This window comes from Aspergillus brasiliensis (genome assembly GCF_001889945.1).
Source record: "Aspergillus brasiliensis CBS 101740 unplaced genomic scaffold ASPBRscaffold_26, whole genome shotgun sequence".
Lineage (NCBI taxonomy): Eukaryota > Fungi > Ascomycota > Eurotiomycetes > Eurotiales > Aspergillaceae > Aspergillus > Aspergillus brasiliensis.
The window spans coordinates 34,922-51,459 of record NW_027137467.1 but is presented as its reverse complement, the minus strand read 5'-3'; the positions used below and the strand labels follow the sequence as shown (position 1 = coordinate 51,459).

The 16,538-nt window shown below is 50.4% G+C and overlaps 3 protein-coding genes across 3 annotated transcripts; all 3 read left to right on the top strand.

Moving 5' to 3' along the window:
- Positions 1-165: 165 nt before the first annotated feature.
- Positions 166-8,389, top strand: ASPBRDRAFT_201415 (type I polyketide synthase; the record flags this gene model as incomplete). The annotated part of the gene is made up of 15 exons (XM_067621549.1): positions 166-689; positions 760-1,273; positions 1,333-1,456; positions 1,527-1,639; positions 1,698-2,133; positions 2,192-2,641; positions 2,701-4,832; positions 4,900-4,996; positions 5,050-5,075; positions 5,135-5,995; positions 6,076-6,363; positions 6,424-6,498; positions 6,563-6,903; positions 6,960-7,440; positions 7,502-8,389. 15 exons carry the CDS (start codon positions 166-168, stop codon positions 8,387-8,389), a joined length of 7,350 nt encoding a protein of 2,449 aa, XP_067473151.1.
- A 1,514-nt stretch (positions 8,390-9,903) lies between these two features.
- On the top strand, positions 9,904-10,584 carry ASPBRDRAFT_60158 (uncharacterized protein; the record flags this gene model as incomplete). Its single annotated transcript, XM_067628178.1, has 1 exon — positions 9,904-10,584. One exon carries the CDS (start codon positions 9,904-9,906, stop codon positions 10,582-10,584), a length of 681 nt encoding a protein of 226 aa, XP_067473150.1.
- Positions 10,585-12,044: 1,460 nt separating this feature from the next.
- On the top strand, positions 12,045-13,112 carry ASPBRDRAFT_139214 (uncharacterized protein; the record flags this gene model as incomplete). The annotated part of the gene is made up of 1 exon (XM_067619070.1): positions 12,045-13,112. The coding sequence occupies one exon, from the start codon at positions 12,045-12,047 to the stop codon at positions 13,110-13,112; it is 1,068 nt and encodes a 355-aa protein (XP_067473149.1).
- Positions 13,113-16,538: the final 3,426 nt, after the last annotated feature.

Here is a 16,538-nt window from a genome sequence, read left to right as displayed (position 1 = left end):
CTTTTTGAGTTTCCTACTCAACCTAATCAGTAGCAGGACCATGGACTCTGAATCTAGACGTAACATCAGGAATTCCATCCTGCTACTGAAGCCAACATTTTGATTCATATGCTGTGTGATCACCACTTCTTACCTTACAGAACTTTTGCACCTCATCTTCACAAAATGGGCAGCCATGGGATGGCCGAGACGGCCACTTCCTGCCCACTAGCCATCGTGGGCATGGGGATGCGGCTTCCCGGTGGAGTCAAGAACGATTCTGAGTTCTGGGACCTCCTAGTGAACAAGCGCTGCGCTCGGGGAGAGCTACCTGCGGATCGATACAACATCGACGGGTTTTACAGCGCGTCCGGTCAGAGGGGATCCGTGCGTTGCAAGTATGCTTACTGCTTGGATGAAGACATCAGCAAATTCGACGCAGAGTTCTTCAACATCTCCCCGGTTGAGCTGGCTAGAATGGATCCCCAGCAACGACTCCTACTGAAGGTGGTCTGGGAGTGTATGGAGAGCGGAGGCCAGGTTGCATGGCAGGGAAAGGACATTGCGTGTTTCGTCGGAGTTTATGGAGAAGATTGGCTGGATATGGCTCGCAAGGATCATCAGAATCTAGGTCAGGGTTGGATTGGTGGTATTGGTGATTTTGCTATCGCTAATCGCGTCTCCTACCATTATGACCTTAGGGGGCCCAGGTACGTTCAATATATGTTTAGTGTCCCGGAAGGTGAAGAGGCCATGTTTCTGACGCACATACCGCAAAAGCTGCACGGTTCGAACAGCCTGCTCCTCAGCTCTGGTTGGTCTCGATATGGCTCAACGTGCCATTGCAACAGGAGAGTGCTCGTCTGCGATCGTGGCAGGTACCAGCCTCCTTCTTACGCCGAGCTACACCATTTCCATGACCGAAGAAGGAGCACTGTCTCCAGACGGTAGGTGTAAGACGTTTGACGCTTCTGCAAATGGCTATGCTCGCGGCGAGGCAATCAATGCTATCTACGTGAAGAAGCTTGAGGATGCCATTCGCGACAATGATCCCATCCGCGGAGTGATCCGGGGCACGGGTACGAACACTGATGGAAAGACTCCGGGACTGTACACTCCCAGTGCTGAAGCTCAGGCAAAGCTCATCCGGAAAACGTATGAGCAGGCCGGGATATTGGACCTTTCGCAGACGGCCTATATTGAGGCTCATGGCACAGGAACCTCAGTTGGAGACCGAACCGAGGCTGCGGCGATTGCCAATGTTTTTGGTCAAAACGGGATTATCATGGGCGCGGTAATTTTATATGACGCTTAAGGGTCCTAAGGTCTGCAACTGACATTGTCGGACTCCAGGTGAAACCAAACGTCGGTCATTCAGAAGGTGCTTCAGGTCTCACTGGCCTGATCAAAGCTGTGCTGGCTCTCGAGCACTGGCAGATCCCGCCAAACATTCATTTCTCCACACCCAATCCAGGCAGTATGAAAACCTCGACCACTCATTGTTGATCTAATGTTTGATACTAATAAAGTTCTGTGTAATGATCCAGTCCCGTTCGAGGAAGCCCGACTCCGAGTGCCGAAAGAAATGCTTCCTTGGCCATTAGACCGCATGGACAGGGTCAGCGTCAACGCTTTCGGCATCGGCGGCGTGAACGCGCACGTAAGACATCCAACAGTCAGCCCAGGTGCTTCTGGTGACTCTTTTGTAATGCTTATAGGCCATCGTCGAATCGGCCTCGTCCTACGTGTCAGGTGCAAAGAGGAACAAAGGCAGAAAAATACGTCCATATCTCCATGTTGTTTCAGCTGACAACATGGAATCGCTCACGGCTCAAATTCAAGCCACCAAGGAGTATCTATCAACCAGCCGAGTGCCGAAAATCGACATCGCATACACACTCTGTCAACGTCGAAGTCACATGGTCTGTCGAGGCTTCGTGGTAAGCGACGACGATAGTCAGCCTGCCGTGTCGGATGCGCGCAGATTCCCGGCGAAACACCCATCTCTGGTTTTTGTCTTCAACGGACAAGGCGCACAGTGGGCGGGTATGGCAGCGGAGCTTCTGCAGGCTTTTCCTTACTTTCGCAGCAGCATCAAAAGAATGGACATGTCCTTGAGGGCCTTGGAGGATCCTCCATCGTGGACAATCTTAGGTATAATGAATAATCTTTGTGCCTCGCTGCAAAGACGAGTACTAACAAGATAGATTAGATACACTTGCCGATGTAGCTCACGGATCCTGGACAAGTAAAGCGGAGTTTGTACAGCCTCTGAGCACGGCCCTTCAAATTGGCCTGGTGGACCTGTTTGCTGAATGGAACATTCGGCCAGCTACAGTACTGGGCCACTCCAGTGGAGAAACAGCTGCCGCGTATGCGATGGGGAGCTTGACCGCAGAAGAAGCAATTGTAATTGCTTTTTACCGCGGGAAGTTGGCTAGCTCGCTGCCACTTGAAGGAGCTATGGCTGCCGTTGGTATGAGCCTTCAGGAAGTTGAGGAGTTCCTGCTGGAGGGGGCAGTAATTGCCTGCGAAAATAGCCCTCAGAGTGTGACCATCTCTGGCGATGTGGACATGGTCGAAGCTGTAGGTGAGAGGATCAAGCTCACGCGACCGGAAACCTTCTACCGACGCCTTCAGGTCAATATCGCGTACCATTCCCGTGAGTTCATATCTGGTGTACACACGTCTGTAAGCCTTACTGACCATGGCGGCATATAGATCACATGAAAGCTATCGGCGAGGAATACAGGACCATTCTGGAGAAATACGTTGGAACTCATCCGCCCCTTCCATATTCCACAGTGACCGCAGATTCCCAGTCAGGGCAGCGTCAACTGGACGCTGCGTACTGGCAAAAGAATCTGGAATCTCCTGTGCGCTTCAGCTCAGCAGTTCAGTCCTTACTGAAGGAAAAAGAAAGTGCAGTATTCCTCGAGATCGGGCCACACTCAGCACTTGCTGGACCCATCCGGCAGATCTTTTCCACTAGCACATCGCAGTCAAATCCCGTTTACGTTCCCACATTGGCCAGAGGAAAGAATTCGGTCAGCAGCTTAATGGCTACCGCGGGCCATATTTATACCCTTGGAATGGACGTCAATCTCGGCCGTGTCAACGGGACCGGGGCCGAGAGGGTTGTCACAGACCTGCCCCTTTACCCCTGGCAAGATCGCACAGCATACTGGGAAGAGAGCAGGGTCACGAAAGGGTGGAGGTTACGCCAGTACCCCAATCACGAACTTCTAGGGGCATCACTGCTCGAAGCCAGCGATTTGGAGCCTGCCTGGAGAAACATTCTTCGACTGGAGGATGTGCCGTGGCTGGAGGACCATCGAGTTGGTGGTGACATCGTCTTCCCAGGTGCCGGATATGTCGCTATGGCCGGAGAGGCTATTCGAAGGATTACTGGCCTTTCTGAGTATACCGCCAGTCGGCTGCATATGAATAATGCTTTGCTCCTTCATACAGGGGCCCCAGTGGAGCTTATAACCAACTTTAGACCAGAAAGAATTACCAGCGTGTCGGATTCGGCAGCCTTTGAGTTTAATATTTCCTCGTTCGTCAATGATCACTGGACGAAGCATTGTACTGGGTCGGTCAGGGGTGGTCAGTGGACACAAAACATGGATTGTCGTCTGATGGATCCCTTGCCGCGAAGAGTTAACTCGCTCGTCTGGTACCGTGCTCTTTCCACGATTGGTTTAACATACGGACCATCCTTTCAAGGCTTGGAGAATATAACAGCGGATCCGAATGGGGGCCATGCAGTTGCTACGGCGAATGAAAACCTTGAGGGTAGTGATTCCTTCTACCACATCCATCCCACTGTCATCGACCAGTGTATGCAGCTGATGATCTTGGCAAAATGCGGTGGCAAGCCACGCAAGATTGATCGGCCAGTCATACCGAAGACAATTAAGGAGCTTCATGTGGCACCTGCAAGCGAAACTCTTTCTGTTCAAGCATCAGTTGGCGTAGCCGAGGGTGATGCACTTGAGGGGCGCATAGTGGCATTCTCAAATGGGCAGCCCACTTTACAGATTCAGGGCTGCACGTTCAGTAACCTTGACATGCAGGAGAAAGTTGACGATATCGCAGCGGCGGAGATGAAGTGGGCCCCTCATATCGATCTCGTGCGATTTGAGGATCTCTTCAACGTAAAGTCTAACAAGAGCGGTATGATTTTGCTCGAGCAGCTTACCATCCTCCGCATGCTTGAGACTCGTGATCGGCTTCGTTCCACTAATATTAAGATGGAGCATTTTGAGCACTATACAAACTGGCTAGAAGCGGAGACGATGCGCATTGCTAACGGCGAGTACAACCGTATCATCCCCGAAGCTCGTGAATGGGCAACATTAGAACCGCAGCAACGGATTTCACTCGCCCAAGCAAGATTGGTGGAAGGCCGGGGTGATGAGCAGCTAGCACCTTTGAGAATAGCCGTTGAATCTATATTCGAGAATATCGACGGTCTGGCCAACGGTGGAGTCCAACCGCTTGAGCTCCTTACGAAGAATAATGTGCTGTCAGACATATATGCTGCTAGAAAGGAGATGAACTCTTTCTTCGCCAGTATGGGCCATACCAAGCCTACAATGAATGTCCTCGAGATCGGCGGAGGCACTGGCAGCACAACTGCGATTGCCCTCAAGTCACTTGTTATTGATGGCGACGTGCGAATGTACTCGACTTACACCTTTACAGATATCTCCCCGGGGTTCTTTGCCTCGGCAAGGGAACAATTCCAGCGATACGAGCAGGTGGACTTCCGCGCTCTCGACATTAGCAAGGACCCCGTGGAGCAAGGTTTCTCATCTCACAGCTTTGACCTGATTATCGCAGACAATGTGACGTCCATCCTTTCTATTATGTATCCCATTTCACTCTTTCCGTCATCGACTGATTATAATGCAGGTAATACATGCAACGCCTTCAGTTCATACCACTCTTTGCAATGTCCGAAAGCTACTTGCACCCGGCGGTAAGCTCTTTCTTCAAGAGCTTTGCACAGGTGAGCTTTACTATCCAAACATCCTTTCTGCAGCGCAGCTCACGGAATGCCAGAGATGCTTTCTGTCGGTTTTATCATGGTGAGTTGAGAAAGGTTTGATGATACTTTGACTCTCCCCATACCAATACCATACATTAGGGCACACTTCCTGGATGGTGGCTGGGTAGCGAGGATGGACGCGCCACCAGACCCTATGTTTCCGTCCAGCGATGGGACGAAGAACTCCAAAAGGTCGGATTTACAGGAGTCGAGTCCGCGGTCTACGACGACGAAGAGCCCTACCAGGTTAATGCCTACATCATTTCCTCGGCGGCGGACGAATGCGGTGCTGCCTGCTGCCCGGTTACCCTGCTATATAAATCCAAGATTGGCGATACAGCGAGAAATATCGAGCGGATCTTGGTTCAAAAGGGATACATTGTCTCATGGCAAAAGCTAGGGCAGGATATGCCGACAGGGCAATTTGTGATTTCATTACTGGACCTAGAAGGCCCTTTTTTCCACGACCTCAGTGGCGAGGACTGGAACGCCTTCGTTGCATATGTTACTTCTACCGAGTTAGCGAGCTTGGTATGGCTAACGAAGAACTGCCAGATCCACTGCGCCGATCCGCGCTACGCACCCGTGTTGGGAGTTGCGCGCAATGTTCGTTTCGAATCATCGCTCGATTTCGTGACGGTGGAAGTCGATGACTTTGCTTCTCGAGAGGCGGCAGAGTCATTGGTAAAGATCATTGCAAACTTCTGCGCACAGAAGGAGCGAGACGGCGCGGATATTGACCCGGAATATGCGATTGTCAACGGTACACCGCATGTTCCCAGATATTTCCCTATTTCCCCAGACGAGCATGCAGAGGATCCGGAAGAGGGCACTGGCAGGAAGCTTTGTATTGACAAGAAAGGATTGCTGGATTCGTTGACATGGGTTCAGTCGCGCCCAAGAGAGTTAGGTGATAATGAGGTAGAAATTCGGCTGGAGGCTATTGGACTGAACTACAAGGTGTGCAGACCCTACGCCTGAGTCTTTTGTTAACGATGCAAATGCTTGGAGATCTCAAGCTGCTGCCAACTCGCCTTCAGGATGTGCTCATTGCAATGGGCGTGATCCCCGAATCCAAGACCGCACTGGGCCTCGAGGGGTCAGGAACGGTTACCAGGACCGGACCTGGTGTAACCCGAGTCCAGGCAGGCGATCGAGTCATGACATGGGCAGCAAGAGGATGCTTCTCTACGAACTGGATTACGGCAGAGAATCTCTGCGTTCGTATTCCGGACAGTCTTAGTTTCGAGGACGCTGCCACTATCCCGAGTGTGTTTTTGGCCGCGATCCACTCTCTGATGGGGGTTGCCAAGTTGCAACTAGGAGACGTAGGTGTTCCGAGTAGTCGGGGTTTGTCCCGACTCCCTTAAACTAACGGTTCTACTCAGATCATTCTCGTCCATTCAGCTTCTGGTGGCGTTGGCCAGGCAGCTATTCAGCTCAGTCAATACATTGGTGCTGAGGTTGGTCAAGAACTCCAAGGCAACAGCGCCATATAAATGGACCTATGAAGCTCACTAAGTATAGGTATACGCCACAGTTGGGAGGGAAGAAAAAGCTCAGTTTCTTACGGAAAACTTCGGTATACCGAAATGCCGAATCTACAATTCAAGAGACTCGAGCTTTGCAGATCAAGTCCTTCACGATACCCAGGGAAAGGGTGTAGACGTGGTGCTCAACTCGCTCTCTGGAGAGTTGCTCCACGCGTCCTGGCGGTGCGTTGCCAGCTTCGGTACAATGGTAGAGCTCGGCAAGCGCGATTTCCTCGACTATGGAATGCTCAGCATGAATGAGTTTGCAGAGAACCGGAGTTTTGCCGGTGTCGATATGTCCGCGCTGACCGATGCAAAACCACGGGTGATCCAACGGTAGGGTCGTTTCATGCGGTGGCAGACTCATGTGCTAATCACTGATATAACACTAGGTATTTGGATCAATGCGCGGATCTCATTCAGCAAGGCCATGTGAAGCCGATCTACCCAAAACATGTTTTCGATGCTGTGGATGTGACAAAGGCCTTCCGATACATGCAAGGTGGGCAGCACATTGGGAAAATTGTTGTGAAAATGCCCCAAGACCCGAGGCAGTTACCCACGAACATCGCCCTTGAAGACAAACCACTCTTTTCCAGCGACAAATCATATCTCCTTGTCGGTGGCCTTGGTGGACTGGGTCGAGCTGTCTCGGCCTGGATGATAGAGAATGGGGCCCGGCATCTAGTGTATCTTTCTCCTACTGCGCACAAAAAGCCCCGGACTGAGGAAGTATTCCGAGAGCTTCAGGCTTTGGGTGGCAACCCCACGCTGGTTACAGGAACTGTCACGAACATCGAGGATATCAGGCGGGCAGTGGACCTTAGTCCTCGGCCGATCGCTGGTGTACTACACATGCCAATGGTATTACGGGTAAGGGATTCTGCCAAATAATATATCTAGAAACTAGTCATTGATTACTGAACCCTTGCAGGATCGATCTCTAGTACAGATGACAATAGAAGACTGGGAGGGAGCGACCGCACCAAAAGTTCAGGGAGCGTGGAATCTACACCAGGTATTCGACCACAACATAGACCTAGACTTCTTCCTCCTCTTCGGTTCCATGGTGGGCCATCAAGGGAACTGGGGACAAACCAACTACGCGGCCGGAGGCGCATTTCAAAATGCCCTCACGCACCATCGCCGAGGGCTCGGACTGCCGGCCAATGTCATCGACATCGGCATCATGGGTGAAGTGGGCTACGTAAGCGAACACGCTCCAACCTTCCAGAAGCTAAAGGGTATGAACCTAGTAATGTCTGAGAGCGAGGTCCTCCAATCCATCCGGGTGGTTCTAAGTCAGCACCGTGCCGCCCAGGCCGCAGGAGCCGAGTGCTCAGATGGCATTGCCGGCATTCTTGTCGGCCACATGTCCAAAACCAGGGGGCTAAATGGCCTCGCCAAGGACGACATTAGACTGAGCGTGCACCGCAACCTGAGCACGTCTCGCAGAAGCGCCCTAGTCTCGGGCGACAGTCCACTGACACAGTTCCTCAACACAGCAGCTGCAGATCCTGACGTCTTGCGCGACGCTGCGAGCATCGAGGTGGTTACCAGCGAGATTGCGGATATGCTGTGCTCGATTATGTCGCTGCGCAAGGAGGAGATGGATATTACCTCGTCGTTGACTGCCCTGGGCCTTGATTCCCTGGTTAGTGTCGAGATCCGCAGATGGTGGCGGCAGAACCTTGGACTTGAAATCAGCGTGCTGCAAATCACCTCGGTCGATTCTGTTCAGCAGCTAGGTGTGCTTGCCGTTGATTCACTAAGGGAGGAATATCTAGGAGAGAAGGGGCAGCATCCTTCCACTAAGGAGTAACGTATCCGCGAAAGGAGCAACGAATACACTATTCTATCGTTCATGTAGCAAGAAAGTATAGGTCTCTTGAGAGATAAAGATAGTAGCCACCATCAATTAACATAGATTTCCATTTCGACGCGCCTCACCTGCGATTCACACTTTGACTGTAAGAATTAAATGGATTAGTAATAGAATGTCTCCAATGCATGCTTAGTCCAGGATCCGCTCTACCTCGAGCAGTTTATAGCTCTTTCCAAAAAGACGTTAAGGCATACCAATTTCCTAATATTAATTCTCACCATCGTTGCCGTGTCCACGTTAGGGATGGTGTAAGTATACTGTAATTTTGTCATCTACTCCGAAAGATGGTTACAATTACGAAACGTTACGTTATCATCGTGTATTCCTGCACTAAGCCCAGAATGATGCTTAATGGGGTTAGTAGATTTATATAGGGACTAGCGCCTTTTTGTCTACAACTTCGTTACATGAAATCCTGCCCAGGTATCATGTATTTCATGACAGTCACAATACACTGCATCCACCCGACTCCACACGGCCCGGGAAAGTCGGGGATACCATCCTCACGGTCCCACCCCCTCGCAAGTTACCCCCGAATGTGGATCTTTGCTTCGGGGTGGATCTCCGGGGTCAGAAACGATCGGCATGCCGGCGGATACCTCACGGCAATTCCCGGGCGGATTGCCGGGTTCTATGCCAAGGAAAAGTTAGACAGTAGTTGAAGCAATTGACCGGTCCTTGGCGGCGGAGTAGCGATGATGGTTTATTATGACGTCCTCGTATCTTCAAGCACAGTTAACCAAATTCCACCAACGCTCGTTACAAGATTTGGAACGTGTTGACGGCTACTTCAAAACAAGCTGTGTTTAGTATACCCCTTCCCGAAACTTACTTCATCCAGAACCCGGATTTCTCTGGACATGCCAAGAAATGGGGTCGGTAACTCCAAAAATAAGATGGATACACCACTCCAATTCAGGGGGATGATATTTCATATGGAGTAATGAGGTAGTTTCAGGATATATATTGCCCCCATACTCTATTCCTTACTCAGGTATAATCATCATGACCCACTTTTATTCTGCGGCACATCCTCGTCAACCAGTACGAACACCGGTATTTGCACACAGGCCTGGCCGGCCCCGGATAGTTTCTGTGAGGGTACTCGATCGGGATGAGATCTTCACCCTTGCGGGGCCGTCCCCACGGGAAGGCCATTATCTCCGAGTGTACTATATTGCTCAAGCTGACGCGTGTGCGACTGATCGACGTCGCTCCTCCATGCCGATTTGTTGCACCGAGCATCTGGTTGCGACATTGGACGCATCATCACGGTTGAGCCGACCATGGAAGGATGCAGTCTCTTGACAGAATATAAATTGGCTTCTGCCGCACTCAGTCCTCCATGCATCTAAACTCTACTCGCATTCAACCGCAACAAAAGTCACTCCTTTGCTACCAACCCTGTCACTCATTGAACATACCATTCATTTGACATCAATCCTTCCACCATGCATTTCCTACCCCTCGCAGCTTTGCCCTTCCTTGCCTCGGCAGCCTCCGCAGCACCCACCTGCAACCACTCCAACCTAAACACCACCGTCGGTCTCTACACCGTCAAAGCCGGCGACACCATCGCCAGCGTCTCCAACACCTTCAACCGCGGAATCTGCGACATCGCGCGACTCAACCGCATGGCCGATCCCACGATCCCCTTCTTAACCGGAGAACAACTCCTCATCCCCCCCGAGACCTGCACCCCGGACAACTCAACCTGCCTACTCACCCCCAGCCCCACTGACAACTATGCCGACTGCGTCTCCGGCGGTCCTCACACCTACTACACCATCAAAGGAGACACGATCCGCACCATCGCCCTGCGACTCAACATCACGGTCGAGGCCCTCTCCGCTACCGTGCAAGGTGGAGTCAGTGATCCGGATGCACTCGTGCAGGTGGACAATTTCATGAAGGTCCCGCAGTGTAGTCCGAGTGTGTGTGATGTTGAGCCGTACCATTTCACTTATGGCACGTATAAGGATCTTGCGGATAAGGTGGGGTCTACGGTGGGCCAGATTATGGCGTTTAATCCGACTTATAATCATTCGGATGTGGCGAGGGGGCAGGGTGCGGTGGTTACGTTGCCGATGAATTGTAGGAATTTGGGGGATAATGTTACTGTTATTTCTTGATTTGGGTTTCCTTAGTGGTGGTAGGTTGGAAGGGATATGGGGTGCTTGTATATAGATGTGTATTATATCTTTTGTGATAGAGTGTTATATTCCTGTTCTTGGTTATCTTGCTAGATTATGATTTTGTTGGTTATTGTGGGACTACAAGTCCCCTTGTTCGTAATAAATATGTCTGCGGGATGCTTCCGAGATTTACGGTGACGCAGTGGCCTATCACAAAGGATAACCTTACTAAAGAACGTTTATTCAAAGCTTACATCCCGGTAACACGTGGAAGAATGACTCATGTCAGTGACAATTATTTCATTGTTCTGGACAACATATCTGAAACCAGCGCACCAAGCTCTGCACCCAGTACACCCAATCCAGACCCTCCATTCAATAGCTGTTGTGAACGAACAACGGAGTGCAGCGACCTAGCCAAAGCAAACTTTTCCCAGAAGCGCCACTTAAATAGATCAAAACCCACCTCACCCAGAAATATCCCCCTCCAGGAAAGCAACGCATTGACCCATCGCCATGCCATACAAGTGGCTTACTCATCCGACGGCAACAACCACGTACCATCATCAGGAGGAACCGTATAGTTACAATCCAAGCAAACAAGATGAATGCAGCGATTATTCGGGCCAATAGCACTTTTATCTCTTGAGGGAGGCCCATTACATACATAGCCGTCCATGATTCCCTTCTCTCCGCATTGACAACAGTTCCAACCCCGGTCTCTCATGTCTTTGATCCAGCACTCCCCGCTACGACAGAGTGGGCCCACGGAGGTGAAATGGCGCGTGGAGTGCTCTGAGCATGGTGCGAATCGCTTACTGCCTCGTATTGGCCGCGCTTTGGGGCAGTGCGTGGTCAGGGTTTGGTAGATGTGCCCGCAGCGGTGGAGGCGGATGGATGAGTAGCACATTTTCTTAGTAGTTTTTTCGAATGGTATAAACCGTGGATGGGATATAATGGGGACGTAAGTTTGCTGGTAAGTTTTGGTGGCTGTGGCTTTCTGTTGTGGTTCTAATGATGCGAATGTAAATTATATTTATAGTGAGCTGCGTGGGATAGCTCTTTTTCTGTAAGACAATGGAGGATTCCGAAACGGGAATCTTAGTAGTAGATTAGAACAGGGGGGCTTCCGATTCAAAGCAGGGATGTACCGTATAAATATGGTTATGAACTCTCTTAAGGGTATCGTGCGCTGCTATACTTCCTTTGGTCCCGGTTACTTTAATATATTGGATTAGTCAAGGAGGGTATGGAAAGCTACAAAAGCAAGCCTACAGGAACTCTCTTTTCTCTGTATAGGTAGTGGTAAATGCTATGCGGTAAAAGCCACCAAAGGTGAACAAATTGCTTTCCCTGCAAGTCGCCCTTCGACTATTTATATGCCACTTGACCTTCACTTCCACTTACGACATAAACAACATCTCTACATCAAACCCTCTCCTGCAAAACAGAGTAAAATGGCAGCTTCAAACCCCATCTGGTCCGTCCAGGATACCCTTTACGGCTGCCATGACCTGTGGTCACGACTCGACATTGCCTGCAAAGGCAAGCGTTATCGGGTCGAAATCTTCCCCGAGAACTTCATCAAGTCCGAGGCGTCTTTCAACGTGTACAAGCGCTTTCTTAATGGTATGGATGACGACCAAAACGGCGAAAGCACATCCGAGGATTTCTACGACTGGGTTGTGACTCCACTCCTTCCTATCCTTGCTGAAGCTGAAGAAGCCCCACCATCGAATGGACAGCCTTTCACGCTGCGTGACTACCTCCTTCCGGAAACATGTCACTATCAGCTGTACTTCGTGAATGACAAAGTGGAACCCCGGTACGATCATGGGGATGGAGAATCGCTGTTTGTACCCGGTCTGGACATAGGTGATTTTGCTCTTCCTTCCACCTGGGGCAAATATACGCCCGACATGGTACAGCAGTGTCTCGGCAAAAACGACTATGGATATTCTAAAAAGCCCCGGAAGGTTTCTGTGGACGGCAAACTGTGTTTTCTTAAGGAGTTTCACAGCAGACGAGGATTCCTCCGTGAGTTGGAGACGTACAAGAAAATAGAACAAAGAGGACTCAGTCGCAATGAGGACGTGCAAGTACCTCAGTTCGTTGGCGTGGTATATGTTTCCCAGGATAGCCGTCGGGTCTACGGAATGCTGATATCGCTGGTGGACTGCGAGAACCTTACCCTTTCCTGTGCACTGCGTGACAAAGTCACCTTTGCGCAGATAAAGAAATGGGAGGAGCAAATCGCTACGACTGTGGAGTTGCTGCATGAGGCTGGGATTGTCTGGGGAGATGTAAAGACGAACAATGTGTTGATCGATAAGAATGATGATGCATGGGTGATCGATTTCGGTGGTGGGTACACGCAAGGATGGGTGGACAAGAAGCATAGGGAAACAATGAAAGGAGATGAGGAAGGCCTTTTTAAGATCTTGGAGAGGCTCTACGCGGGTCATCGCAATGGAGACGAAGGAGATGAGGCTCGCGAGGAAATGGCAGCTATGAGGGAAGGGTAAGCCGATTTCGAGTATATCCTCAATCTACCTAATATTCAAATTGCTACTCAAAAAATATTATTAGTTCCTTTAGTTCTGTAACAGGAACGTGAACTTCCACAGGGTCAATAAGTAACACGCACGATAATAGTAGGTGTATTTTCCGTCAATCTGCATTTAGGTTTTTGGTCATGACTTGCGTTAAAGACAAAGGCCACTATCGTCTCTTCCGTGTGGTGTACTACTTGTAACATAAGGCATACCAAATCTGAACTTTCTGTACTGTGAACTCAATCAGCTCGGCAACGCATTATTCAGTAAAGGAAAGGTACATGATAGAGAAAGCAGAGGTCATAACGGTAGCGATCTTACAAGGGCTCATCAATACCTTAGGTCTTTAATGAAGGAACATGATTCACAATGAATGGACTCTGACTTGATTCTCAGGGCTATCTTATAATTTGCTGGTATTCATGGAATTTTTGTCTTCTTAGCCAGTAATGGTACTAGTTGGTCTATAGTATTCACAAGATGGGATGAAATTCATCGCAGTAATGGTGGCCCTGGACACTTGGGAACCATGGACCATGACAATTGCCAAAAGATTATATATATCAAGTGCCAAGCCATGCTTGGCATACATTTCGCTATCAATCTAATTAGCCCACCAGACATCCAGATAAGCAAAGATAAAGAGTCAGGGTGCTGAGGGATAGAGGAGACCACGCAATCTGAACACGAAAAGCTATGTACTACCCTACAGCATAGCGTTCCGGAGTCTAATGATAGCAAAGTGATTATTAAATCTCCCACGATGTTAATAATAGAGCAAGGATCTGTTTCAGAACCCCGCTACTGAAGCCACGAACTTGGACGTGACAGCCCGGCATGTCACTAAGTAAGGGTGCTAAAAAACTTGGGAACATTTTCCCTTGTGTTGCTAACCAGTAAAGGCTATCGGAGTCACAGCCAGGAAGAAAACGATATGACCAACAATTCCGTCCAATGACGCTGTCAGGAAACGAGGCAGTTCGCATAAGCAGGCACTACTGTTCTCCGATTCCCCGGAATGTTACCGAAGTGCGCGCTAGCTGAAATTCCGATAGGCGCGTGAAGAATATGAATCTCCATGCGTTTCTATGGACTTGTACCATTTAGGTGGAAATCTTCTCGTTCCAGAGTCGGGGGTTTTCCGGCCTTGTCGACAAGCTGTGGTCATACAGTCACTGCAAGGCCACCCGGATGGCCTTCTGCTAACATCAGGAACGCACTGAACACCTACAAATATGTCGGTCGGTAGTTGCCTAACACGGTTCAACAACTTGAGTTTCAGCAAACTTTCTTGTCACCTGTGCTATGTTCCCGGGCACGGCAGCACCGTCGGAGTCGCCCGACTCTCCCGGGACGGCAATGATGGCCTCCGTCCGACGCGTCCGCCATGACCAGCGCCCCCTGTTGAATGGGGCTTGGCGACACGCTATAATCTTATGGCTTGCCTTAGGCGATGCTTGATGATGCATTAGCACAATTTGGGCTTAATGGACATCGGGCGCACAACAGGTACTGCCACCACCTATTTCAGTGGAAGCAAAATGCACGTATCCCCAGTTATGTAGTGTAGAATGGATAGTTGTTGGTCACGCGAGTGGAAATTATTGCTCGGAGAACGAACTAGAGTTGGCTAGCTGGACTGTGTATATTGCAGATTGCAGTGGCTGTCCTGTCAAACCATACTGCTATTGGCCTTGACAATGAAGTGACTGAGTGTCTTCGTTTAGGAGTCAAGTACTGTGCTGTAGAGGGCCTGCTCAGATGTAACCCCATGGCTGCATGTATTGTTTCCGTGTGGCAGATCGATATGGACATCACGAATAGATCAGTTACCGATTATGTTCACCGTGAAATATACTGTACATTGTGCATCACGGTCAAGGCAGTTAGGAGTCAGGGAAACCAGTTCCGGCTAAGGCAGAACACCAGAATGTGTGACTGTGCCGGTGCAGATCAATTCAAGCCTTGTGCTGCGCGCTTTTCTACCAGTAAGCTGCTCGGGTTCGATACCACCCCAATCGTGGAATGATGCGGAACCCTACCACAAACCCGACACGAGAACGTGGGATGTGACTCAAAGCCGAGAGCGCCGGCATGCATATACACAATGCATGTTACTAGACTTGACTGCGACGAATACAGCAATGCATCCGAATATCATATGATAATCGAATGCAGACGGAACTGGTTTTGATGGCTGTCTGCGTGGATGGCCTGGAGATGATGCAGTGTGGGTCACAACTCACTCAATGAGAATCGCCGATAAAATGCCTTGTTGCGATCCACCGATTTAGTGCGATGGAGGGAGCGGGGGCGAGAAACGCGGAGCACCAAAAGGAAACATGATTGCGGAAATGTTGTTCCTCCCACTTGAGTCTGCACTTATCTGCGAATGAGGCTGCCTGGGTTGAATGATGTACTTACCCATAGTCTCGACGCCTTTGACAGAGAATAATTGTTCATGTGAGCAGAGGAAACACTGGCGGCTATAGTGATTATCTGGACCGTAGATTTGCGCGAAGCTTATTGAAATGTATCAATATCTTCCCCTCGACGCGATATCGTTCTTCGGGTCAACATTAGGTGTGGCGTCGGGTTGCATCGGTCGGCCGGACAAGCAGGCGGAATAGCTGCATGGCTTCAAGCCGAGAGAGGTCGGCCGGCGGCGGATTAGGTTCGTAGCCAAGAGGCTAGTCACTGGATTGCAAGGACCGAGCCGATATTGTCCCAAATATGATGAGGGAGGGCATCTGGCAGCAACCACAGGGGCCATGACGTTGGAGAACGATAGCAGGGCGCAAGGTGACGTTGTCAGTTGACACGCGAGCTGAACCCTGCGTCATGGTGGAGGAGAAGGACATTTGGAACTTGCTGGGGAGGACGGGGAGAAGCGACTGGGGAAATGGAGGGTGAAGGAGCAAGTACGGAGTACGGAGTAGTAGTGTGCTGTTAGTGTGTTGTTAGTAGAATCGGACGGAGAAGGGCGGCAGAATGCAGGCAGAAACCAGTTGGCCATTCTTACTAGGCTTAACTGGGAGTAGTACACTGCGATGTTACTGGCGCTCTGGGGAAGATAACATGACGTCATGTCTCACCGCCTGCCCTGGCGGACAGTCGTGCCGATCGGGTTAGCCTCAGCAGGTGACTGTGCATGCTTTTGCATCTTGTAGTCTCCCACGACGGAGCGTGTCTACTCCACAGCGTGTCGTGAAGTCCAGTGAAACCTCCTGTCTGGGCCACTTTCTCAGCCATTCGGAACTTCCTGTCCTGTACCTCAAACCAGGCACCTCGGGCTGTACCTCGGCCGTGTGGTATCTGCCTCTCCGACCTTTTCCCGCCTTGAGGGAAACCGACTCCAGTGGTCGCCACGCAACCAGTGCTTTCACACAATCACAA